This window comes from Morus notabilis, unplaced genomic scaffold (genome assembly GCF_000414095.1).
Source record: "Morus notabilis unplaced genomic scaffold, ASM41409v2 Scaffold212, whole genome shotgun sequence".
Classification (NCBI taxonomy): domain Eukaryota; kingdom Viridiplantae; phylum Streptophyta; class Magnoliopsida; order Rosales; family Moraceae; genus Morus; species Morus notabilis.
The window spans coordinates 761,924-788,061 of NW_010361298.1; the positions used below are offsets into that span (position 1 = coordinate 761,924).

The 26,138-nt window shown below is 33.1% G+C and overlaps 2 protein-coding genes across 2 annotated transcripts in view; both read right to left on the reverse strand.

Moving 5' to 3' along the window:
- LOC112091813 (disease resistance protein RPP5-like) overlaps nt 1-307 on the reverse strand; it is a 9,174-nt gene extending 8,867 nt beyond the window's left edge. Inside the window, exon 1 of the mRNA XM_024166307.1 lies at nt 11-307. Within this exon, the coding sequence (XP_024022075.1) occupies nt 11-307 (297 nt within the window). The remainder of the gene's footprint in view (nt 1-10) is intronic.
- A 10,220-nt stretch (nt 308-10,527) lies between these two features.
- LOC21407458 (TMV resistance protein N) lies at nt 10,528-24,252 on the reverse strand (the record flags this gene model as incomplete). The annotated part of the gene is made up of 8 exons (XM_024166308.1): nt 23,977-24,252; nt 13,569-13,996; nt 12,794-13,313; nt 12,395-12,750; nt 11,859-12,045; nt 11,194-11,724; nt 11,004-11,011; nt 10,528-10,774 (listed from the first exon to the last, which is right to left on the reverse strand). Coding segments are annotated over exons 1-8 (2,553 nt in total), but the record flags the coding sequence as incomplete, so codon positions are not given.
- Nucleotides 24,253-26,138: the final 1,886 nt, after the last annotated feature.

The following is a 26,138-nucleotide window of genomic DNA, read 5'->3' on the forward strand; positions in this document are numbered from 1 at the left end:
AAATCTTCACCGGAGACTCCATCGAGTTGTAAAGATCGTAGAGCCTATCGGAGAGAGTGTTGAGAATATGACCCCGGCACATGATTTCATCATCTCCTCGCTTCTTCCTTGCGGTCTTCAATTCTTCAGAATCATCCTCCTTTGGTTCAGGAAGTGGCTCCAATTTCGGATCAAGTACATAGGCGATCTTAAGGCACGGTGAGAGAAAGAATAACTTTCCTTTCCAGCGGGTGAAGTTGGTACCATCAAAACGATCAAGTTGAACATTAGGATTGAGGAAAGACGTCATGTTCTTTTCAACCTCCATTGCAGCAAGTTTAAAACCTTAAAGAATGTTGGAGAAATTCGGATTTAGGAGGATGAAAAGAATAGAGAATTCAGAAAGAAGGGTTTGAGGCGTATAGGAATACTTTCCTTTAAGGTTTTATTTGCCCTCACTTCTCAAAGTTTGCTAACGAGTTCTAAATGGCAAATTACCCCCAAGATACAACAAACCCTTGAACACAATATCCAGCAAAAATATTGAGTTCCAGAACAATGTATATCATATGTATTTTCTGAAGTCCATCGTATAAAGACAGGGATGCATCCATCCTCTTTAAGAGTTACAACCTTTCACATAAAGATACCTTTTCAATTTGATGGTTATCTTTTATATGCTGATGCACTTATAACAATAGTTATTTCTATTGTTAATAAGTGCTCAGATATGTGAGAAAACATATCACAAATAGATACAATGGTTCGAGACCTTTTCAGATCACTAAAACACACGAACACATTTTCCGTCAAAGATTTGCGCTGCAGCGCACGCTTCTGTGCACTGCAGCGCGCATGCCTAGTAAAACAGACCCGAGGGTCTGTTTTGCGCAGGCTGCAGCGCGCACTCTTTCGCGCTGCAGCGCGTGCTTGCGTCAGCCTACTCTTTCCGAATGTATTTTAATCTAATTTTGTGATATCAAGATTGAGAGATATATTACAATCTCTCTAACATTAGTTTCCGCCTCAATCTCAACCTTAGCGTTCTTCTCCATTCTCACATCAAATTATGGAAAAGAGGATTTCCTTCGTTTGCTAATCTGTTCTATGTCAAGCATGATGGTAGCATTCATCGGAAGATTAAAGTGGGTTCTTGTTCTAACTTTTATAGGTGTATCTATTCCAGTTGCTTTATTTATTCTCGTACAAATGTTCCAACTTTTATAGGTGTATCTATAATGTCAGGGAAAGCCAAGTGGAGTCACAGGACGCTTGTGATGAGCGCTTTTTGTTTGTATAGAGTTTGTATCCCAGGATTTGTATGACGTATTAACTTTTATATATATACTTTGGCTCTTTGTATTGTTAGAAAAATTATTTTAACTGTTAACAAAAAAAAATTTTAAATAAAAACAAATGCAAAAGAAATTATTTTCATAAGAGTAAAATGAGGAAAAATATATTTTAAAAAACAAGCGTAAGAAATTATAAACTGTAAGTAATAATTTCAGAAGTGTAAAATGAAAGAAAATATAATTTTGAAAAACACACGTAGATGTTAAAAAAAAAAACATCTACAGAATAAAAAATCAAAAATCAAAAGACTTAAAAAGAAAAAAAAAATGTAGATAAAAAGGTAAAGAAGGGAAAAGAAAAAGAAAAAAAAGAAATTGAGGTCTTAGCAGTAGCTTTCGGCTCTTTTTTGTATTAATAGAGTTAGATGAAAGGTATTACATATTCGGAAGAGGAAAACGCAGAAAGTTTTTTATGGAAAAAATATAACATGAATAGTGTCGAGTTTTATTTACAGCTATTTTATACTAAGTCATTTAAATTTGTATCACAAGTTTATGAACTCTACGTAACAAGTCCACTTAGCTAATATTGAATTTTTATGATATTTGCTCATAAATATTATGGAGAACAAAAACAATATTATTTTTATTAATAAAAATACAATACTTAATTTCTCACAATATCATAAACATCGATTCTTATTATTAAACTTCTCTCCATCCTTTTTCTTTATAGAAAGGAAAAAAAGGACATATAAATCTTATGGTCTTTCATAAAAGTATTAGTATTTAAGACAATGGGACAAATTGCCAAAATAGGAATCTCAATCTTATGTTTGGAAGTCATAATATTCAGTAATATGTAGTCTGTCAAACACTATTTGTGGGCAAAGATTGTGTGCTTTTGATTATAATTTTAAAAAAAAATGTTTTCTTGAAATATAACATACCATTATTCTAGGAACATATGAACGGGCACCCATTACCAACTGCCATTTTTGTAATACATAGCAATAGTTAAAAGAGAGAAAAAAAAAATACATAGCAGCAGTAATTTGGTAGTTCTCAAACCCAAATCCCCTGTCCATTGTATATTAATTTTTTTTGTTTCGTGTCATTTATTGAGGGGATGATTTATCAGTAAATAATTGGTTAGACAGAGAAATTGACAGATAAAATAGACAGGAAATTTGAATTCAGAGTTCCCGATGTATTTTGATACAAAAATTAGAACACAATTTTGTTGTTCCGTTTGTGCCATTTATGGAGGGGATAATGTGTCAGTAAATAATTAGTTAGACAGAGAAATTGACAGATAAAATAGACAGAAAATTTGAGTTGCGGGTAGAACATAAACAGTATAAATCAAGTTTGGGAATCAAAATTCAATGTAGCAGTAAGACACTCCAGTTGGTGCTTTTGGTTCTTTCTGGCAATGTCCAGTGACTCTTGATGCTGGATATTTTTCTTCGCATCTCCTTTGGCAAGTTCTATCATGTAGCATGGTTGCATATCGAGTAAATAGATCATTACCTTTGATTCTTTTAAGAGAAAATGACGATATAAAAATTAGAGGGATAATCTCAATTAATTAAATAATTAATTCTACTTAATATCTTAAACTTTTCAGGTTATAACATAGGAATTGTGCTATCCTTGCCTAATGTACTTAATATTCTTTACAAGCTTTTCACTGCCATTTTTTGTTTACATTTTTAATATTTATTTATTTTTAATAACAAATTAAAAATATCATACATGTCCTCTTATCACATTCCTTTTTATAAGAACAAGAGCTCTTGACTTAACCTAACCAATTCTTCTAGATTCAAATAATTATTTTTCACTTATGTTTCTCTTCTTCTGCACGTTGCATGTATATATGTTCCTTTTTACCAAGTTTTTAGTCGGAATACTTTGGTAAAAACTAATTTCATTAAATCAAAAAGAGCAGAACACGTTAAAAGATAAATGCTATGGTAAACTTAAAGTATAAGTGTTTCCTCAATCCTTAACCTCAGACACTTAAAAAAAAAAAGAAAAAAAAAAAAAACTGATCTGAATCTTTGAAGAAGATAAAGAAGATGAAGACAACGGTCAAGAGACATGTATATTTATAACTCCTAACCATTTTATGAATACGCTGGAAGCATTTATAGTACGAGTAATTTTCTCATTTGTCTATTAATGAATGGTTTTATGAATTTGGCATATTGTGCGCTTGATTACAGGCTGCAATTTAGAATTTAATAAGTGGATAAAAACTATTTTGTTTTAGTCATCAGTCACTGTAAACCATTTTTTTTCTTTTCCCACTGAATTTTATTTTGCCTTCTAGTAATACGTTTGAGAGTTTAGCTGGCCCAATATGAAAAACTTAAGAAAGTATATAGACCAATTTTTAGTTATAAAAATTAATAGGCCATAATTTGTCAAGTTATAGTTCATAACCAGATAAGTTATGGACAAACTTGTTAAGTTATGATTCATAGCCAGACAAGTTATGGACAATTATGGACAATAACTTGTCAAGTTATGGTTCATAACCAAACAAGTTATGGACGAAAATAATAATTTGACCTATTTATTAACTTATGTAAACTATCGGCCTATTAATTTTAATTCATCTCAAATTTTAACCTATTTTCCTATTTCTCCCTCAAAAAAAAGAGCCCCATAAAAAAAAACATTTGTTTTTTTTAAGAGTCACCAAAGAAAATGTTTCCCCTTCATAATTCAAAAAACATTATATGCTTTCAGGACATTTTTCCTAACAATTTCTCGCTCACTTTAAAGCATATTAAATTATGTGATAATTTAATTTTAAAACACACATGAGGTGAGGATCACATGAGGAACACGCGAAAGCATATAAATCCCTCTGGGATTGGTTACTTGCACTATAAGTTGTCTAGTTTACTTACTAAACAAGTTATCCAATTAGAATTCAAATTGGTTTGAAGTTTGACTTTAAATGAAAATTTTATTTTCAGTCAAAATTAGATAACAGGATAAAATAGGAATTTTATCTCCTCCTGGACTACCAGGTGCGCCAACCACGGGAGGCTTATCCCTATGGTGGCCAAATTCTCCTATTCATAGGAGAGAGAAAATTGTTCCAAAAATAAATAGAAATATTATTTGATTTTGAATAGGATATAAAATTAAATTAATCTCTTATTTTCAAAGACCTTATTTTAAGAGATAAGATAGAGTTTCTCTATGACTCTAATAGGTGCTCTATAAATGGGTGGTTGTAAAAAATTAAAGAACACATTTTTTTTAGTTTCTCCATTAGCAGTAGGCGTGTAGCATGCTTAGTATAGGCATGTAACACAGTTTGTTAGCATGTAACATTCTGCTGATAGGCGTACAATAATTTCCTAAATTCCCAAGAATTTGAGGAACTGGTCGCTCTCCCTTGCTTAGATTCTCTCCAAGACTTTTCCCAAAACAACTCTTTACTCTTATGCTTACAATCCCACACCTAATACAACTCAATTTATTGACATAACCACATGATCAAACCAAGAACCAAAATTAGTACCCAACCAATTACACACGCTTATGCCTCCTAACAAACACTTTCCTAAGTAAAGGCTTATCAGTCAACTTCTCTATTTAAGTTAGAGTTTTTCAGAAAACCTTAAAAAGTGCCAACACATGAAGACAACGAGAGAAAGAGGTGTAATAACATTTAAATTACCTATCAATTCTTGAAAATGCTGAAAACATTCTCTCCAATTTCAGAATTCAAGTTTGCCTTTTTACCTTCCTTTCCGTGTGACACAAAAAGGTAAAGACAACAAAGCTAAGAAGATAGGAAAAGACGAACAAAAAGCACATACAACCAGAATGAATTACAAAGATCTTGTCAATGGACTGAAGAAAAACACAACATATCCCCAAAACATTGAGTAATGAATTCAAACATCATATATCCATGAAGCTATTCTTCTAACACTTGAAGTCATCCAAGTTTGGCTAAAGAGTATCCAGGAAAACAGGAAACGAATTTTCAAAACCGATAAAACTGACAATCAATACTCTAAATTTAGAGTGAAAATAAAGTTTTTCCAATTTAGGGGAAAATTTTATATAGTAGAATTTTGACTAAAAGTTTCAGCGTATAACTCAGACGTTATAGTTTTACAGTTTCAGAATTTAATGAAAAGAATAAGTTCAAATATTCATTGACACATTTTAGGTGCATTACATATATAATTGTCTTCCAAATCAAAATTTAGAGAAGAGTATCAGATAGATAATAGCAGAGTCGTTCTTGATAGCAGCTGATTCCTCCTCCTCAATCACATAATCAATCATTTGCATGCATATACCAACCTAACTCCAATCCTTTTCACAATCGAATCACAATTCTCATCTCGCCAATCTCTATATTTGAAATAGAATGATGCCTCCATTGCATCAGGATGTCTGTTGAACAAGTGGGCAGAGTCGTATTGCACGAACACATGGTCCGAACTAATATCACTAATTGTGATTTTATCCCCACGGAAGATCAGGAAAAGGCACCCATTGTTGTCATATTTGTGGATTTGACCGCACTTGGTTCTAAGATGTAAGTCAAACATAATTCTCCCTAGTTGGATTATTGGAGCAACAAAGCAATGGCAAAACCCATCAAATTAGAATTATGCCAACCATGAGGAAGCTTCGTAGATGTTGAAATCTCTTGATGCCTGAACCACTTTGGAATTTCATTTCCCGGATAACATACTTGAATTCTAAGATGACTTTCTCTCTACATCACCAGACACCAACGTGACAACTTCAAAAATTAATAGTGTATTAATGCTAATTACTTCAATCTTCAAAAATTACTTGAAAAAAAAAAAAAAAAAAAAAAAAAGAGATAGAAAATACATACGTACCAAATTCAATTTATCAACTCCGTATAAGAAATCAATTAAAATGCTACGTGCATTCCGTCCTAGTTTCCAGCAATTTTGGAACATAAATGTACAGCCACTTGCATCAAGAAAGCTAACAGACGATGGAAGTTGTGGCAAAGATCGGAGCTTCTTGCAATTGTGAATCTCGAGTGTTTTCAGCCGATGAAGTTGTATGATGCTTGATGGTATATTCTCAAATGGCTTCTCGCTTAGCTCTAACGAGGATAAAAGGCTCAGCCAAACTGGAATTTCTACTATATTGCAGTTATTTAGATGTAGCCTGTCCAAAGAGAACAATAAAAATTGCTTCATTTGGAGATGTTCAAGTTCCAAACACCCGTGGCGAGACAAGAATTTTAGACAACTTAAATAATAAATCCATTTTGGGACAAACTCAAGTTTTCTGCACCAACTCATGTCTTGACGGCGGAGCCCAAAAAACTTTTCAATTATAACTGAGTTGCTTAACACTTGGATCCCTGTGAATTTTTTCAATCTCGAACAATCCCAAAGATTAAGGAGTTTAAGAGACTTGGATTTAAAAATGTTGGTTGGGAGACTCTCAAGCTTTTTGCATCCTCCAAGATTAAATTCCCTCAGACAATCAAGACCCTCAATTGACGACGAACATCGAGTTTCTTAATGTTCCCTATTGGAGAGATGTTTGTTTTGTGTCTGATGGATAATGTCTTGAACTGTTGTTTGTTGAGGACAATTTGATTGGTAAACAATTCCATTGCGTTTTTTTTTGCAGCTTAGCTGATATGGCAGCCAATCCTTTCCATGCACTGTTCTATCTTGTGTTCATGTTGTCTGCATGTGCACTCTTCTCAAAAACATGGATCGAAGTTTCTGAATCTTCTGCTAGGGATGTTGCCAAGTAGCTTAAGGTATGGACTCCATCTGAACTTAATTTTTATACATTCTGGTAATAGTTTTATATCCCATCTTTTATGCAAAGTTTGTTAATACTGAATTATTTTGAGCTTGACTGGTTATTTTACTTGGATTGTTTTGTTGTGGTTACATATCTTGCAAGTTGACATCTTATGGTTTTAGTCTTTTATAGAACATATAAAAAATTTTATTAACACTTTTTTTTTTTTTTTTTAGGTTTCAAGGTAATCATTGGTCATAATCAATATGATTTGGAAACTGAAATCCGTTCTCATAGGAAGCTATGGACGGGTTTTGTTTTTGACTTTTTTGCCATGTTTGGTATCCACGGTCAGAGTTTACCATGCTTGGAATCAACACGTAAAGAAACAATCTTCTATGCACCCTAAACCTATGCTTTAGTCAATACTCAAGCAGTGTCATGCTTTCTTCAGCTAGAAACACAAAGCTACTACTAAATTGCTATCTATTGTATTAGATAAAATGGATGATGGAGCCGGTCTCTCGTTTACTCAGTAGACTCCTATTTATCTGTCATCTCTTATTTATAATTGCAATCTAATTTAGCCATTCTTAATTTTTACCCTTCTCAGTGATGAATTTAACTAGTCCTTGCTTTATTTATAGGTTAAATGGTGGAAGTTTTAGTTGAGTTTGATTATTGTTTTGATAGTGGATCACTTTCTTACAGGTTAAACGGTGGACATGACTTTTTTGTTGAAGCATTTTGTCAAGATGGAAGGATTTACTTCACCATTGCACTTAGAAGTTTTGGAGATGACTTCTCTGTTTTCTTTACTTGTTTTGAATGTTAAGGTTTTGGACATTGTATGAATTATGTTGTAGACGTAATTTTATTGCCAGCTTGGTAGATACTGATAACAATTGATATGTTGAATGTTTTTATGTTTTAATTTGAATGTTCCTATTTAGATATCACATATCTCAGAATTACCATTTATTTGCATGAATTGAAAAGGATATCAATAATAATTTTAAAAAGTTACAAGAGTATGAACATAACAAGGAAAAAAAGTTATTAATCTGTATCGTAGCTATCCTAAAGAGCTGTAATAGGATGAAAATAGCTTGTCTTAAACGCTATAATACGTCAATTCTATAGCGCTTTCTATAACTCTCCTAAAACGCTATGTTTTCTTAGGACCTATAATAGCCCCTGCTGTCCTAGCACTCTAAAAAGCACTATTGTTAGTGATTAATAGCGTTTTTGGATTGCTACTGATGTTGATATTTATTGTAGTGTAATAGGTTTGCTGGTTTAACTGGCCTCAATTAGCGTTCTAGGTTGGTTACAATTATTGAATAATAGTACCCCATAATAAAAGAGCCCCGTCATTTTTTTTTTTCGTTCTTTTTAGGAATCACCAAAGAAAATGCTTCCTCACTATAATTCAAAAAACATTATATGCTTTGAGGACATTTTTCTTAATAATTTCTCACTCACTCTAAAGCATACGAGACTTGCCCTTCATCTCAAGTCTCTCCAAATGCCTCTCAGAAACTTTCAACGCAATCTTCACGATCATCACATCACCTCTCTCGGTCTCTAATTAGTTGATATTTATTTTCTGAGACCTTATTTTAAGAGATAAGATAGATTTTTCCAGGACTCTGATAGGTGCTTTATAAATGGGTGGTTGTAGAAAATTAAAGAACACATTTTTTTTAGTTTCTCCATTAGTGTAAGCATGTAACACTAGGTTTATTAGTATGTAACATTCTGCTGATGGGCGTACAATAATTTTCTAAATTTCTAGTAATTCGAGGAACCGATCGCTCTCCCTTGCTTAGATTCTCTCCAAGACTTTTCCCAAAACAACTCTTTACTATTATGTTTACAATCCCACCCCTTATACAACTGATTACAATTTATTCACATAACCACACGATTAAACCAGTAACCAAAATTAGTACCCAACTAATTACACAAGCCTATGCCTCCTAACAAACACTTTCCTAAATAAATGCTTATCAGTCAACTCCTCTATTAAGGTTAGAGTTTACCAGAAGACCTTAAAAAGCGCCAAAACATAAAGGCTAAGAGAGAAAGATGTCTAATAACATTTAAATTACCTATCAATCATTGAAAATACTGAAAACATTCTCTCCAAATTCAGAATTCAAGTTTGCCTGTTCACCTTCCATTCTGTGGAACACAAAAAGGTAAAGACAACAAAGCTCAGAGGATAGGAAAGAACGAACAAAAAGCACATACAACCAGAATGAATTATAAATACATTTTCAAGGGACTGAGGAAAACACAACACATCCCCAAAACATTGAGCAATGAATTCCAACATCGTATCTGCAAAGCTATTCTTCTAACACTTGAAGTCACACAAGTTTGGCTAAAGAATATTCAAGAAAAAAAGAAACAGAGTGTTCAAGAAAAAAGGAAACTAACTTTCAAAACCGATAAAACTAACAATCAACACTCTAAATTTGGAGTGAAAAGAAAGTATCTCCAATTTAGAGGAAAATTTTATATAGTAGGATTTTGACTAAAAGTTTCAGCATATAACTCAGGCATTATAGTCTTAAAGTTTCATCATTTAATGAAAAGAATATATTCAAATATTCATTAACACATTTTAGGTGCATTGCATATATAATTATCTTTCAAATCAAAATTCAGAGAAGAGTGCCAGATAGATAATAGCAAAGTCGTTCTTAATAGCAACTGATTCTTCCTCTTCAATTACATAATCAATCATTTGCATGCATATACCAACTCAATTCCACTCCTTTTCACAATCAAATCACAATTCTCATTTTGCGAAAGAAATCTATATTTGAAATAGAATGATGCCCCCATTGCATCAGGATGTTTGTTGAACAAGTCGGCAGGGAGGTATTGCAGGAACACATGGTCCCAACTAATATCACTACTTGTGATTTTGTCCTCCTCCTTATCACCACGGTAGATCCAGAAATCACGTCCATTGTGGTCATATTTGTGGATTTGACCGCACTTGGTTTTAAGATGTAAGTCAAACGTAATTTCTACATGCTTAGAAAATGAGCCTGCGCCTGCTGGGATTATTGGAGCAACAAAGCAAATGGCAAAACCCATAAAATTAGAATTATGCCAACCATGGGGAAGCTTCATAGTTGTTGAAATCCCCTCGTCTTGATGCCTGAACCACTTTGGAATTTCATTTCCCGGATAACATACTCTAATTTTAGGATGTCTTCTTCCCTACATCACCAGACACCAATATATATGAATAATATATAGTGGTGTATTAATGTTAATTACTTCAATCTTCAAAAATAACTTCAAAAAAAAAAACAAGAGAGAGAAAATACATACGTACCAAATTCAATTTATCAACTCCGTATAAGAAATCAGTTAAAATGCTGCGTGCATTCCGTCCTAGTTTCCAGCAATTTTTGAAGAAAAATGTTTTGTAAATTAAAGGGTGAGGAGTCACATGCCGTATGTTGAATCCATAGCACCCCGAACTTGATAATGTCTCCAGAGAAGTACATCCACTTGCATTAAGAAGCCAAACAGACGATGGAAGTTGTGGCAAAGATCGGAGCTTCTTGCAATTGTCAATGATGAGTGTTACCAGCTGATGAAGTTGTATGATGCTTGAAGGTACGTTCTCAAATGGGTTCTCGCTTAGATCTAACGAAGTTAACGAGGATAAAAGGCTCAAACTGGAATTTCAACTATATTGCAGTTATTTAGATCTAGCCGGTCCAAAGAGAACAATAAAAATTGCTTCATTTGGAGATGTTCAGGTTCCAAACACCCGTGGCGGGACAAGAATTTTAGACAACTTAAATAATAAATCCATTTTGGGACAAACTCGAGTTTTTTGCGCCAACTCATATCTTGACGACGGAGCCCAAAAAACTTTTCAATTATAACTGAGTTGCTTAACACTTGGATCCCTGTGAATTTTTTCAATCTCGAACAATCCCAAAGATTAAGCATTTCAAGAGACTTGGATTTAAAAATGTTAGTTGGGAGACTCTCAAGCTTTTTGCATCCTCCAAGACGAAATACCCTCAGACAATCAAGACCCTCAATTGACGATGAAGACACTTGTTCTATTGATGAAATACCCTCAGACAATCAAGATCCAAGTTTGATTCGATATAATTGAATCCATTTCATCATTCACGGCCTCTCTCCAAAAGGAGGCATCCCTTGAAGTCATAGCTTCATTAAATGTCTTTGGATCTTCCTCTACATTAAGCAACAATGGTATTTTATTAAGTACACCATTTCTATCTCCTTCAACCAAAAAGGTTAAAGCTGGAAAAGAAGCTATGGGAAGATTCTTGATATGTTGACAACCACGAAGGCTGAATTCCACAAGACTTTCAAAATGCCCAATTGATAAGGGCAATTCTTTTATTCCAGTCTTGTCTAAATTCAAGTATTTGATATTTCCCGATATCTTTGGGAGTGATTTAATCTTAATGCAACCACGTAGTGTAAGAGATCCAAAACATCCATGGAAATTAAACGGAGGAACTTCAACTAAATTTATACAGCCCTCAAGATTAATACTTTCTAGCTGTGGAGCTCGAGATAAATCTAGAAGTTTGATGAGTTGTTTGGAATAACCAAGATTAATACGCTTCAAATTTCTAAGATTCTACAAGAAAAAATAAACTAATTTAGTATATAACAATAATTTTTATTATTTTACCAAAAACATGTAATATGAAGTAGGTAATCATGAACATTCTACACATGATATTCAACGAGTTAACTAATATTATAGCATACCTGTACACCAGTCCAAAGTTGCTTAAGCGCACTACAGGGCATGTCAAGCTCAATAAGATTTTCCATCTTATAATTTGATGGAAATCGGTTTGATGGGTAGTTATACCAACACAAATATCTTAGAGAACGAGGAAGAAATTGCAGACCTTGAGTAAGGTGTACTTTGACATTACTTGATGTGAATAATCTGAAACATATATCTTGAGCAATCTCAGTCTATGCATATTGTTGAAAACTATAGGTTCCAAGTGTAGAGCATCATCAATCTTTGATATGTCAAGATATATTCCTTCTATTTCTTCAGTTCCCTAGATAATTAAAAATAAATAAATGAGCATATGAAATGTGAAAAAAAACGTTATTAAAAATAAAAATTATGCCAGAGAGAGTTGTTGTTGTAGTTTATTGTCATTAGATACTTAACTCATTGTTGTCTAAGACATGATAGACGTCTTGAGGAATCCACAACCGACTACGCCTTCCAAGATGTTTAATAGATTGTTGCCGAACAATTTCCCAACCCATCTCAATTATGCATCCAAACTTTGCCATTAATAATGGTTATGAGAGACTTGTTCATGAGAACTTCAATCCCCGAACTTGCAAACAAATCACAATTATCTAGTACGCTCTCTATAAAATCTCTCGTCTCCCCTCTAAGAAAACACGCAATATCAAGGAGAATATCTTGTTGCTTATCATCTAGCCCATCATAACTTATTTTCAACACCTTTTGAATTTTTGAATAGGGAATTAATTTTAGTTTGTTCAATGAATTAACCCAATATTCTACGGTTTGAGAATGAAGGGAGGAACCTAAAACTTTAAGAGCAAGCGGATTGCATCTAGTATAATTTACTAACGCTCCTGACAGCTCCAAAAAGGCATTGAACTGAAAGAGTTGAAGTGCTTTCTCAAAATCTAACTTCATATACTTCCTTGTCAGCACTCAAAATAACTTGTTTGTCTCTTGTCGTTATGATGATTTTACTTCCCTCACCAAACCAACTACCATCTCCAATCAATTTCTCCAGCTGGTCTATATCATCAATATCATCAAGAACAATCAGTACTTTTTTACCTATGAGTCTATTTCTCACAAAGTGGTCGACTGTTTCTAGATTTCTTAGATCCAATAGCGTTGAAAACAATTTGATTTCTAGATGAGCCAGTCCATATTTCTGCGAATTTTCTCTAACATTTTCAAGAAAGCAGCGACTTTTAAATTGATAAAAGTACCAATTGAAAATGGCGCGAGCCAAAGTAGTCTTGCCTATACCACCCATCCCCCAAAGGCCTATGCCACGAGGATTTGGTTTGCATAGCAATGATTCAATTTCCTCAAGGCGTTCATCTATTCCAACAAGACCCTTAGAATCCATAGCAATTTGTGGCAAACGGTTTAATTTTCTCCATACATCTTCCACAATCTTCTCAATTAATTCTGACTCATACCTAGCATAAATAGAAGAGAAATAAATTAATACAAAAGAAGCATTACAAAATTAACAAAGAAAAAGCATGACAAAGGAAGCATCTACATCTCCATCTAGTGAAACTTTCTAATTAAGACGTTTTTTGTTTTCAATTTACATTCCGGAACCCAAATAATCAGACATGATTTTGTGATTCTACTCAGAGAGGACAACCAGTCAAAGCATAGTTTAATTTAACAAAAAAAAAAGGAAAAGAAAGGAAGCAATCACTCACTCATCTTGTGAATGAAAGCCCGATAGATCAGCTGCAGCAGTCAAAGCATTTCTCCACTCCATCACTTTTTTGGGCTCAAAACGTTCTTCGTGTGCAGCAAAGGCAATAGCATAACTCCCCTTTTGTTTTCTAATATCCGATGGATCGATGTTGTAAAAGACGGGTAAAACAATCTGACCTCTTTCATTCTTGCATTTGAGAATGTGCACGAGCTCATTCAAGCACCAGCTAGAAGAAGCATACTCTTTTGAGAAGACGACAACTGAAATCTTCGATTCCTCAATTGCTCTCGAAAGTGCAGGCGAAATTTCATCTCCTCTCTCGAGATTTGGATCATCTCTGTAGGTCCGAATGCCTTTCCGGCATACCTTGGTATATTCTATCAAAACCCAAACTCTTACAGAGAAATGAAAACCTAAATTGGAAACCTAAATCAGAAGAAAAACCCAAACTTGTACAGAAGAACGACCCAAACTTCAAAAGATCAAAAACCTAAATTAGGGAATGCTGTGCGATCTCCACTGTGAGAGGGAAGAATTCTTGCCGATCTCCACTATGCGCGATCTCTGCACGTTTACACTATGTGTTCATCGGGTGAGATTTTTTTTGGCTGGCTAAATGGCCCTCTGAGTGAGAACAGTGCTGAGCAACAGGCTGCAGGCATTTTCTTCTTTCTTCTCCTTCGAGTAGAAAGATGAATATTGTTTAAAGGTAGAACTGGAAGGTAGTGAAAGTGGTTTAGCAATATCCTGGAAGGTAGAAAGAAGAAGAAGAAGACCATCTAAGTCAAAGACGAAAAAGAAAAAGAAAGGTACGTGTACATCTTTAAATTATTATTTTTATTATTAAGAAAAGAACACTATTAATAAGCATTTGGGTATAATTCTGAATTGTCAGATTTCTATCTATTAAACTACAGAAATCAGAAATTCTTTTTCTTTTCTTCTTCGAAGCATTCTCAACAGTTACAAATATATGAATATAACCAAAAATTCAGAGAATACATCTTAGAACACCAGAATTATAATCTACAATGTTATTCTAATAACAATCTGAAGAAGAAATAGCCATAAATTATGAAATAGAGCATAAATATATATATGAATTAACACAATGAACAAAATGAAACAAAAGATTAACGTGTTCTAGACAAGAAATAAATGTCAAAACAAAACAAGAGCAACATAGTAAATGAATTCAAAGCGAAAAAGAGCTTACCCAGAAAGCTTTTTCGACGAAACTAAACTCGATTATGGAGGAGAAAGATAACAATATAACGAACGTGGATAGAGAAGTTCACAAACAGATCTCAACTGGGAGACCTCGGACTCGGACATAGTAGCTATAAATAGAGCTGTTCGAAGGAGAAGTGAATAATTAATTAATTAAAGCAACAGAGAGAGTCTATTGTGGTTTAGCAATTTCCTGAAAGGTGGAAAGAAGTAAAAGAATGAGAAGGATTTCTTCGCTCTTGTGTTGTGAAAGAAAGAAAGATGAATATTGTTTAAAGGTAGAACTGCATAGCAATTTCTTGGAAGGTAGAAAGAAGAAGAAGACCATCAAGTCAAAAGAAGAAGAAGAAGAAGAAGAGGTAGGTGTACGTCTTTAAATTACCACACAAACAAAACAATCCCAGGAAAGAGCAAAAAGAAGATTAAAAAGGGGGGGGGGGGGGGGGGGGGGCGCTCAATGTGACTATTGGGACTCGTATTTCTATACACTAATGCCACCCAGCGATAATACATTTCCAAATATATTTATATATGTACACTAATTGAACTCCACGTAGGGCGCTCAATGTGACTATTGGGACTCGTATTTCTATACACTAATGCCACCCAGCGATAATACATTTCCAAATATATTTATATATGTACACTAATTGAACTCCACGTACTACACATAGAGAATAATTCGTGTATTAAGTTTTAATTATCGTATTATTATTAAAAATACATTATATTTGAATATAAAATCTCAAAAAAGAAACTAAAATGCAATAAATAAATAAATAAAGTTTAGTTTTAGGGCAAGCCAAAAAAAGATAAGATTAAAGAGAAGAAATAAATAAATTTCATGAAATTCTGAGCGCTTTGCATATACTCCTCAGCAAATCTATATATAAAAAGGTCAACACTAAGAATTTTTTAACTACGATGACTAATACAAACAAAAACTAAATTCTAATCTTGCTCACCAGTTATCACGCACCCAATCTTTATCAATCATCCTAACATCATCAATCGACTTCACAGTTAACATAATGCTAAATTAATTCACATTTGTAACCAAGAAACAAAATTTATTCTAACAGGATTTTAAAATAAAATAACACATAATGTGGATCAAGTAGATAAATCATTTAATACCAGAGCCCAAAAAAAAAGATAAATCACTTAATACATAAATCGAAATTAGAAAACAATTCTTAGGAGGACAAGAATGCAAACAATAAGAAATGTGGAAAAATAAAAATCATCAATACATGGTTGAAGAGACCAAACAATGAAAAAGGTACAGAACAAAAAGAGAGAAAAAACGCAAAGAAACAGAGCATACCTTCGTATCTTTAAGGATATCACCAAAGCAAATCCAAATCTGCCAAAAACGACAAGATTATTAGACATGTAAAAAAAATAAAGGACGAAAAAGAGCAGAAAAAAACAACCATGATTTCTTCTGAAAACATAATTGTGAGTGAAAAAAGCAAGCAAAATATAATGTTCCGTAGAGGAAAACTAAATTTTATGACCCACAGATTGTGGGTTTTCTTGTACAACTAAGGAATTTCAAAGAAAAACACAAATCATCACTACAGATTTTATGAAACCAAAAGAATCGAAAAAACTAGAGAAGAATGCCGTGATTCGAGGAGAAACAAGCCGAAAAAATCAGGGCATACCTTGGTATCTTCTATCAAAACCCAAACTCTTACAGAGAAATGAAAACCTAAATCAGAAGAACAACCCAAACTTGTACAGAAGAACGACCCAAACTTCAAAAGATCAAAAACCTAAATTAGGGAATGCTGCGCGATCTGCACTATGAGAGGGAAGAATTCTTGCCGATCTCCACTATGCGCGATCTCTGCACGTTTACACTGAGAGTTCATCGGGTGAGATTTTTTTTGGCCCTTCGAGTGAGAATTGTGAGAGAGCTACAGGCTGCAGGCATTTTCTTCTTCTTCTTCTCGTTCTTTGTGCGGAGGATTCAGTTATAATTATTTTTAATTTATATATATTTTTTATAAAAAAAATATTATAATAAATTATGAATTATAATTTAAATGAGAGAATAAATTCTTTTATTATATAAATATATAGATGATAACTATTTTTTAACGCTATTAAGTAAAAGCTTGTCTGTTATAGTGTAGCATGTAGTTTTTCAAAATTTTTCTTATATGGCCTCTAGATTTTTGAAAATTTGTTTTATTGCATTTAGTTTTTTAAGAATTTTTTATAAGGAGAAAGAAGAAAATAAGTTAAGATTTAAGATGAATTAAAATTAATAGGTCAATAGTTTATATAAGTTAATAAATAGGTTAAATTATTGTTTTCGTCCATAACTTGTCTGGTTATGAACCATAACTTGATAAGTTATTGTTCATAATTGTCCATAACTTATCTGGTTATGAACCATAACTTGACAAGTTATAACCTATTAATTTCTATAATTAAAAATTAGCCTATATACTTTCTTAAGCTTTTCATATTGACATATTTCTACTATTACCTCTTATTAACAAAATTTTTCTCTAATTTATTTCTATTATTTTTTTAAATATGTCTTTACTAAATTTTTCTTTCTTATTTATTTGCTCATGTTGAAGTAATTTTTTTCCTTTGTAAATGTATCTCTACTTAAATATTTTTGTTCATACGTTTTTGTAGTTTTTGAACACAATATCTTTAGAAATGTGGCATATTATGTACCATTTTTTTCCAAATTGCCGGACAGAAATATTTTTTAATATGTTTCTACTTAAACTTTTTTTCTTGCATCCTTTTCAAATATTATTTTTTCTTACGTACCCACTAAATAATTTATTTTCAAAATTTTCACATCAATATAATTTTCATTAAGTGTTCTCCTTTATTTTTTTCACGCATAAGAGAATAATAAATTGGGTTAAAATTGAACTTTTAAGAAAATTCTACTATTATATAGAAAAAGATTCAACAAATTGAATATTTATACCCTTCCAACTATGTAATATTATTAAGAGTTTATAAGGCTTTTTACGTTTTTAACTTACGTCCTTTTGAATCGAAATCCTGCTCCGCCACTATATTTGTGCCAATAACTAAAAAATTTTGTCAATTAACAACCTCTGTACTAAGAAAATACTTGTGAATTTAAAAGCAGAAGAAAAAAAATATTCTTTTTATGTAAATCCTGGATTGTGAATCCATGTGACTATTCTAATACTTCAAAGTAACAGAGGACCGAACACGTTCTAGATTCCTTGCGAAATCTTCCGTAAATTTTTTCTTATTACAGTGTTAACTATGTATAAAATATATATTTAAAATATCTATAAACCTTCCAATTTCACATTTTCTAGATATCAATTTTTATTTATATTTATCATAATTGATTATTGACTGTGCATGTATATGATTGATATTAAATCTCATTCGTTTTGCTCATTTAAATTAAAAATTTAAGTTAAAAAGTAAATTTATATAAGATAAAATATTACAAAAAAAAAAAAGCTACATTTGAATTATTATAAAAAACACTATAACAAAAATTTAAATCGTGATTACTTTGATTAATTTGGATGCATGACGGAGTCTCGTGAAGTAAAACAAAAATTAAAATTAAAAAAATGCAGTTGTTTCTAAGACATTGGAAAAATTATCCAAAAATAAAATGCATTTACTGGACTTATAGGAAAGGACGCCACCTTCACAGGATAGGAAGAAAACAAACTGGCAATTTTTAGGGTAGAGGTCTAATGGAGACACCATGCACTCTTGATTGTGACAGATAGGTCGCATGCCGGACAATATTATTTTTATTATTACATTTTCATTGTGATTTATGCTCCTTTCTTTATTTTTCATGTTTTTCAATGAACCATAATTTTTTTTTTATTTTCATGTCATGGATAAGCCCAAATACCGAGTTGCTGATAATTTGTAATGTCCGGAAAAATCTAATAATTAGTAAGTAGAATTAATTAAGGATTTTCTATAATACGAGAAGCCAAATTAGATGTTGAATTTCTAGATGAGCAAGAAAACACTAGAAATTACGTGATCGTGTGAACCGACACTTCAAGATGAATGATGCTCAGAATACAAGTCAGAACAAGGATATATAAAGCTTCATTCAATGGTTCGGAAGAGAGCTAACGCATGGACTTTCATCCTTTAACCCTTCATCCTTATTTTTCTATCAATTAGAGAGCTACAGTCAAGGCAACTCCGCTACGAAAAGATAAGAAGCCGCAAGCCTTTTTCTGTGTGATTGCTAGCCCATGATCAAATAGCGGCATATGAGCAGATCTTCACCAGAAGCTGATTATATTGGTTGCTGCGAACTGGGATCGCTCGCCAACTAGGTCAGATTGGAGCAACCTTGTTTGAGAACATATTACCCATATTCAAGGACAAGGGGCGGAACGACCTCTCGATCTACTTCCTGCAGCCCAAGAATAAAAACGTCATAATGAATAACGCCCATCACTCTACCATGAGAACGAAGAAAGTAGCAGATAAGATACACGAAGAATGAAAGAACAAGTCTTCTTTAAATGATTGCCACTAAGGGTAATGGTATCGAGCACCTAGACATGAAGGCCTTCTAGTTTGAACCAATAACGAGGACAGCGATATCAGGACTAGAGACGATGTAAAAGATTATATAGACGTCGTATCACTATGGGTTAGAGGCATGACACACCATATGATTGAACAAGAATGTTATAGGTATAAAAGTATGACTTATGTATGAATAGTTCAAAAGAACTTTATGATGTGTGACTTGTTGTAGTCAAGAAAGATCTCGAACTCAGTAACAGTCTATGATATGCAAGAATTGCTAATTTTGAAAATATCTAGCAGTTCTATGATGTGAAAGCTGAATTCTATGATATAAAGTACGATGAATATGTATATGAATGCTATGGATTTTGTCTATTGTATGTATTATAAATACAATATAACTTATAAGTATAATATGAAGTAGTTGCTAGCAAAAGAAAAATGTTTAGCAACTTCATGATGTGAGAGTATGAATGATATGAAAATGAATGATATGAGCATAAGGATATGTGTATACATGAGCGAGACATATGTAAGAGATATGTGAAAGGATAAGCTGGAATAGCATGAATTTTTAGAAGTTTCAGAACAAGTAGTTACGCATGTTATACACTACAATAACTGCTAGTCCTAATAACGGACTAAAAAAGTTTCATGGATAAAGTGATAAGATGATGAACTTGCTAGCTAGTCCCCACAAACTAGATTATTATCCAAAGGTAGGTAAGGGATACGAAAGAAAATGCTGCTGAGTTGTATCAAAGTCCTTACTTTCCATAAAGTTTAGGTAAAGCATCTGTATCAGGCACGAGAATTACAGAAGATCGACATTTCAGAATGGAAATGGGATCAAATCATGATAGAATGTGTAGTAGGATTGGCTAGGTCATCCGACAGTAATGATGCGATTAGGTGATCATCGATCAACTAATCAAGTCCGCTTATTTTTGCTCATAAAGTTCAGTTATTTTATCAAATGACTAGCTGAACTGAAAATAGTCTAAAATAGTAACGTTGTATGGAGTTCTCGGGTCCATTATTGAAACCGAGACAGTCGCTTCATGTCAAGGCTCTAGGAGAAAGCGTACAAGATGCAGCAAGCTCTAAGTTAAAGTTCAACATGACATTTCACTCGTAGACGTTTAGAGGTTTAAGTGGGAAACTTAGACTTCCTGAAGGTTATACTAATGAAAGATGAAATAAGAATTCAATAGGAGATGAAACTCAACACGAGATGTATTATACCTTTCAAGATCTCAAAGAGAATTGGTGACGATGCATACATGCTAGCATCACCATAAAAATTAGCATCCGTGCGCAATGAGATTCACGTAATGATGTTGAAAAGTTATGTGCCAAATTTATCGTTTTGTTGCACCAGGAACTAGTTAGTTACGATGCACACAAACCTACAAAGAGAAATCAGTTCAGGTTTTAGCTCACGAGGAGAAATCTTCAGAAGAATTAATGTCATATTCCTTACCAAAGTACTTGAGGTAAAATTGCTAGATGAAGAAACCCCGCAGGGGTAAGTTAAAAAGCAGTAAGATATCCCTAATTTATTCAAATTTTTTAGGACGAAAATTTTGTAAGGTGGGTAGATTGTAGTGTCCGGAAAAATCCAATAATTAGTAAGTAGAATTAATTAAGGATTTTCTATAATTACGTCGATAAATTCATAAGAAAATATAAGTACAGAGCTTATAATATTAAGCTGTGGCATTAGTTACGAGAAATGGTTATAAGAAAAAGATAAGGCAAAATACAGAAAAGTCAAATTTTGACTATTGAGCCCAGAAATAGTTTTAAGACATGAAACAGTCCAATTTAGTATACAATTAAGACTATAAAACGATATTGAATTATTCAGAGATTAATATTGGACTGTACCTAGTAGATTAACTTACGTCAGCTAAACTAATTACCTCTAATCAGTATAAATTTTATCTGTTTGGAGGAAATATTTGAGGATCGGATCAAATACGTGATTTTACTTTAATCAAACACTTTACAAAGTGAAATTATTACGGTTCTCTCTTGCTATCATTCACTCTTTCTCCTCTCGTACTTTCTCTCTCTAAAACCGTCCATGGCCAAAATCTCAATTTGAGTCCGAACCTCCGCTTTTGACACAACCAGTGTCAATGGAAAGCTCTCGACGCACTGAGCATTTTGACATGTCGCACTTATGGATAATACGGCATCGAGTGCGCAGTGAAATTTTAAAAATTTAAATCAATGCCAAAGCCAATCAAGAACATGTTCATGAAGCTATATAACATAAATACTAAAGATCTAAATCACACCTTTAGAGATTTAGGAAATAGCACGCCTGATAGATCAAAACATTTCAAACAGCAACCGGAAGAGCCTCAACCAACTGATCTTCTTTGCTATTCTCGTTTCCACGATTGGAGTGCGAGTGGGCACACGTCGTTCAATCTCCTTGTGGTATTCTTGAACTCCTTCCAACCACAAGAGAGCTAAAAGAAAATTCGCTCTTGAGAATTAGATAATTTTTTCTCTCAGGAATCTTTTGCTAATAACCCCAAAAAAGTCTCTGAAGTGATCTAATGAATAATGTGACTTAATGGACTATTTATAGTGTTTAGGAATTCATATTTCCGTAACAATTAGGTTTCTCAAAGTTATCTCACCTACAGAGTCAGTTTTGCCACGTCAGCATACGCTACACGTTACAACCGGTCCACCGGTGATAGAGACGTTATAATTCACCGGTCGACCAGATCGGTCGACCTATCTGAACTAGAGAAACTTGTTTTCCTAGTTTTTCAACACGAAAAACTTGCACAGAGCCTCAGTTTTGATTCAAGCAACCCAATAAAGAAGTTCCCTGATCAAAACAGTCATATAATAGTCTTCCCATATTAAATAATTCTTAAAATAATAATTAAACCAATTTATCTAGAATTAATTTCACAATTAATCCACCTGATAAATTACTTATGAACTAATTAACCAATCTCATATTAACTTTGAACATCTTTTACGGAAATAACACAAGTTACCAATATGTAGGAAATACACCGTATCATTATAGGAAATTATGTGAGCTAGCAAAGGGACTCGATGGACATATATAAACCAAGCTCCTATAATCACAACGCTACTTGTAAACCAATAAGTCTATCTCATGATTATAAAACTCTAGCGCTACTCCATTAAAAGCCTAGAGTTACACTCTCGATTTATATAGCGTATTTACAAAGCTCTGAATAGCTCTCGTTCATGACTTAATATATTAGTGTATTATCCTCATAGGATATCTATAATCAACTTGAGGTCAAGTCTCGTTTTACCTTCCTAATTACATTTATCTTATGTTCCATTACCACTCCATCGGAAAACCATCCTTCGTACCATTACAAATAGTAAACCATTAAATAACACAAAGTACTATAATGATCGAGAGCTCATATTTTCCAATCACTAGATAATGCATAAGAGGATATCATTGACTCCTTGTAGGAGCTATGAATTCCACTATCTATGAATAACAAATCTATACATACATGAGTCATACTCGCAATGTACCGGTAAGCGTACCTTTACATAATGTCAGGATGTTTCCCTTTGGTACATCAAAAGATACAAGTCATGCATACGGGTTCATTATCCATCTCAGGATTAAGATGACCACCTATAATTCGTCAAAAGTGAATTATTTTATACAAACGAAATTATTAATTAAATTAATTCAACTTTGGTCCGACCTAATATAGATTTCACCAGTAGAAACTATATCAATGTCTCTACCCGTAGAGTCTCACATCCGACGACCAGGACAACTCGTCTCCGTTAGGAAGTAGACAGCATAACAATCTTAACATGAATAAAATGCCCAACTTTATTCCCTTAATTGTGGATCATATGATTTAGACTATCATCTTTAGATTTTTATCTTCTGCATGTTCTTCTCATTACATGCATGACCTAAAGATTTAGAATGACAGTATCAGACTTTCAGTTTTCTTATCATACATTCAACTAATATGAACATAAAGAGGACAATACGTGGATATATGAAATAAAAAAAATCTTTATTAATAGTTAAAATGTCTCAAAGAACATTGTTACATTTATTCCTAAGGGCATAAACACTAACAATCTCCCACTTACACTTAAGTGAGTAAATGTGACATGCTACACATCCCCATAGCCTCAACATGCTTTTCAAAGGCCTTAGCAAGTCAGCCATATTATCCTCCGATGCGATCTTTCATATTTTCACATACCCTTTTTCAATAAAGCTTCTTATCACATGATACTTCATGTCTATGTGCTTACTCATTTTCTAATATCTTAGTTCTTTGGTGTTAGCTATTGCCGCACTGTTATCACAATATAGTCTTAATGGCTTATCTACACTAGGAACTACGTCAAGATCCATCAGAAATTTACGGAGCCATACTGCTTCTTTTGAAGTATCACTAGCTGCCACACTCGGCTTCCATCGTTGAGTCAGCACTGTAAGTTTGCTTGACACTCCTCCAAATGACAGAACCACCTCTCATAGTAAGGACAAAACCCGAAATCGATTTCTTAGAATTTAAACAATATTGAAAATCTAAATATGTATATCCTAGAGGTGTCAAATCCTCCCCAGAATGTACCAGCATATAATTTATATTCCTCTGAAGATATTTGAATATATTCTTGATCGCTACCCAGTGGTTAGGTCCTGGATTTGACTGATATCGATTTACAATCCCGACCGCATGGCAAATGTCCGATCGAGTGCAAAGTATTGCATACATGAGGCCCCCAACCACCGAAGCATAAGGTGCCTTTGCCATGTATTCTTTTTCCTCAGATGTTTTGGGATAATTACTGCTCAAAAGAGTAATTCCAGACCTAAATGATTGCCCACCTTTCTTGATATTCTGCATTGCATATTTCTCGAGAATTTTATCTATGTATGAAGTCTGAGAGAGAGCTATCATTTTGTTCTTTTGATCACATAAGATCGGAATACCCATAATATAATTAGCTTCTCCTAAGTCCTTCATGTCAAACTATTTGGTAAGCTAAACTTTGACTGATGATAAAGCCCCTACATCAATACGAATGAGTAGAATGTCATCAACATATAATAGTAGAAAAATCACTTTCTCATCTTGAATATGCTTATAAACACAAGATTCATCTATATTCTGTTGGAATCCAAAAGTCTTGTAGTGACCGGAAAAAATTTAGGTCTAATCCGGACAGTCCAATATTTGACCGAAATTCTTTCCGGAATAGTAAATAGTAGAATTTTGATGTAATCAAGAAAATATTATGTAAAAACTTTATGTATGAGGTAAAATCTCCCGAAAAGTGTAAAGTTATAATACGAATATTTTTACCAAGAAAATTCGTAAATATCACTTATGAATAGTGAGATATTAGTTAAAAGTTAAAAATTTTAGCGGGTATATTTTAGTTATGAAAAACTAAAATATTTGGTATGTGACCAAATGATCAGCTAGAAAAAGAGTAGAAAAATTAGAAGTAAGGAAAATAGTAAAAGTTCCTGAAACGGAATTTTCCCGAGTCAGTTAAAGCGGGAAACTGCCAAAAAAAAGAGTACCGTAAAGGTACGCGTTTTGGGCAATTCTGAATCAATTAAGATGATAATTTCAGAAAAGGGAATTGACTAATGAGATACCCAAGAGAAATGGGTTGAATATGAGAAATTTGATTCAGAGTGCTCGGCAGTCCAGAAAAGCAGTATAGAACTTGTACCGGGTGTGAAATTATCGGTACCGAAAAGAAATTAGTTTTGAAAAACGAAAAGTTAGGTCTCGACAAGAAAAATGTGAGGAACATAGAACCACTCAAATTAAGGGTTAAACTTAAGTAGAACTAGTAAAATTAAATTATGGAAATTAACTTAATTTCTTTAATTTAATTTAGAAAGTAATATTAGATATTATTAGAAATAATATTATAATATTCATTAATGTCTTTGAAAGAGTCCCACGGAGACATTAGAAGCTACTTTTGTCTTCTTTGCCTAAGTATGGCTGACCAAAAGTCTTAAAAGAGTCCTACGTGAGGTGAATATGAGTTTGTAAAAAAAAAAAGAAAGTGAAATGTATTACGGAAGGAAAACTTGGGGTACATATTAAAGGAATTAAGCATGAGGTGGCTACGTAACTTTTAGATGTAAACATATAGTGCCAAGACATGCTTAATAGGTATGGTGAGTCAATTACTAGCCTTGATGAGTCACGTGCCAACTAAAATAATAAAAACTTTCTCAAGCTTATGCACATGTAAGAGAGATACTATGTGGGCATTGAATAGTATGTCCTACAGCAAGAAAATAAAAACGTGAGAGAGTGAATAAAAAGAAAACATTTTAGAGAGAGAGAGACGGAGATAGGGAAATCAAGGAAGATCAAGTATTTTTATCAAAATTTCTTTCATTCAGTTTGGTAGAAACGTAACCTGAGGCGTTCTAACGGAAAACCTCCACTTCTAGAGGTAAGATTTCAGATTTAAAAATGTGAATTCTATGATTTCTTGAGTTAGATGAATAGTAACCCATCTCAGAAAAACTTCCGTTAAAGTGAAAATTGAAACTGAGGTTTTGTAGAGTATCGTAATAAGAGTTTAACGGTGTAAGTGTTAAGACGATTGAATAAAGTTTTGGTGGATTTCTATCGAAAATCCGTGAGCTTAGATTAAGAAAGAACATATGTTTTGTTCAATTTTATGTTGGAATCTGTGTTCAGGAATGTAAATCTTGACTCCAGGTACCGAAATCAGAAGTAGAACGAGTTATTAA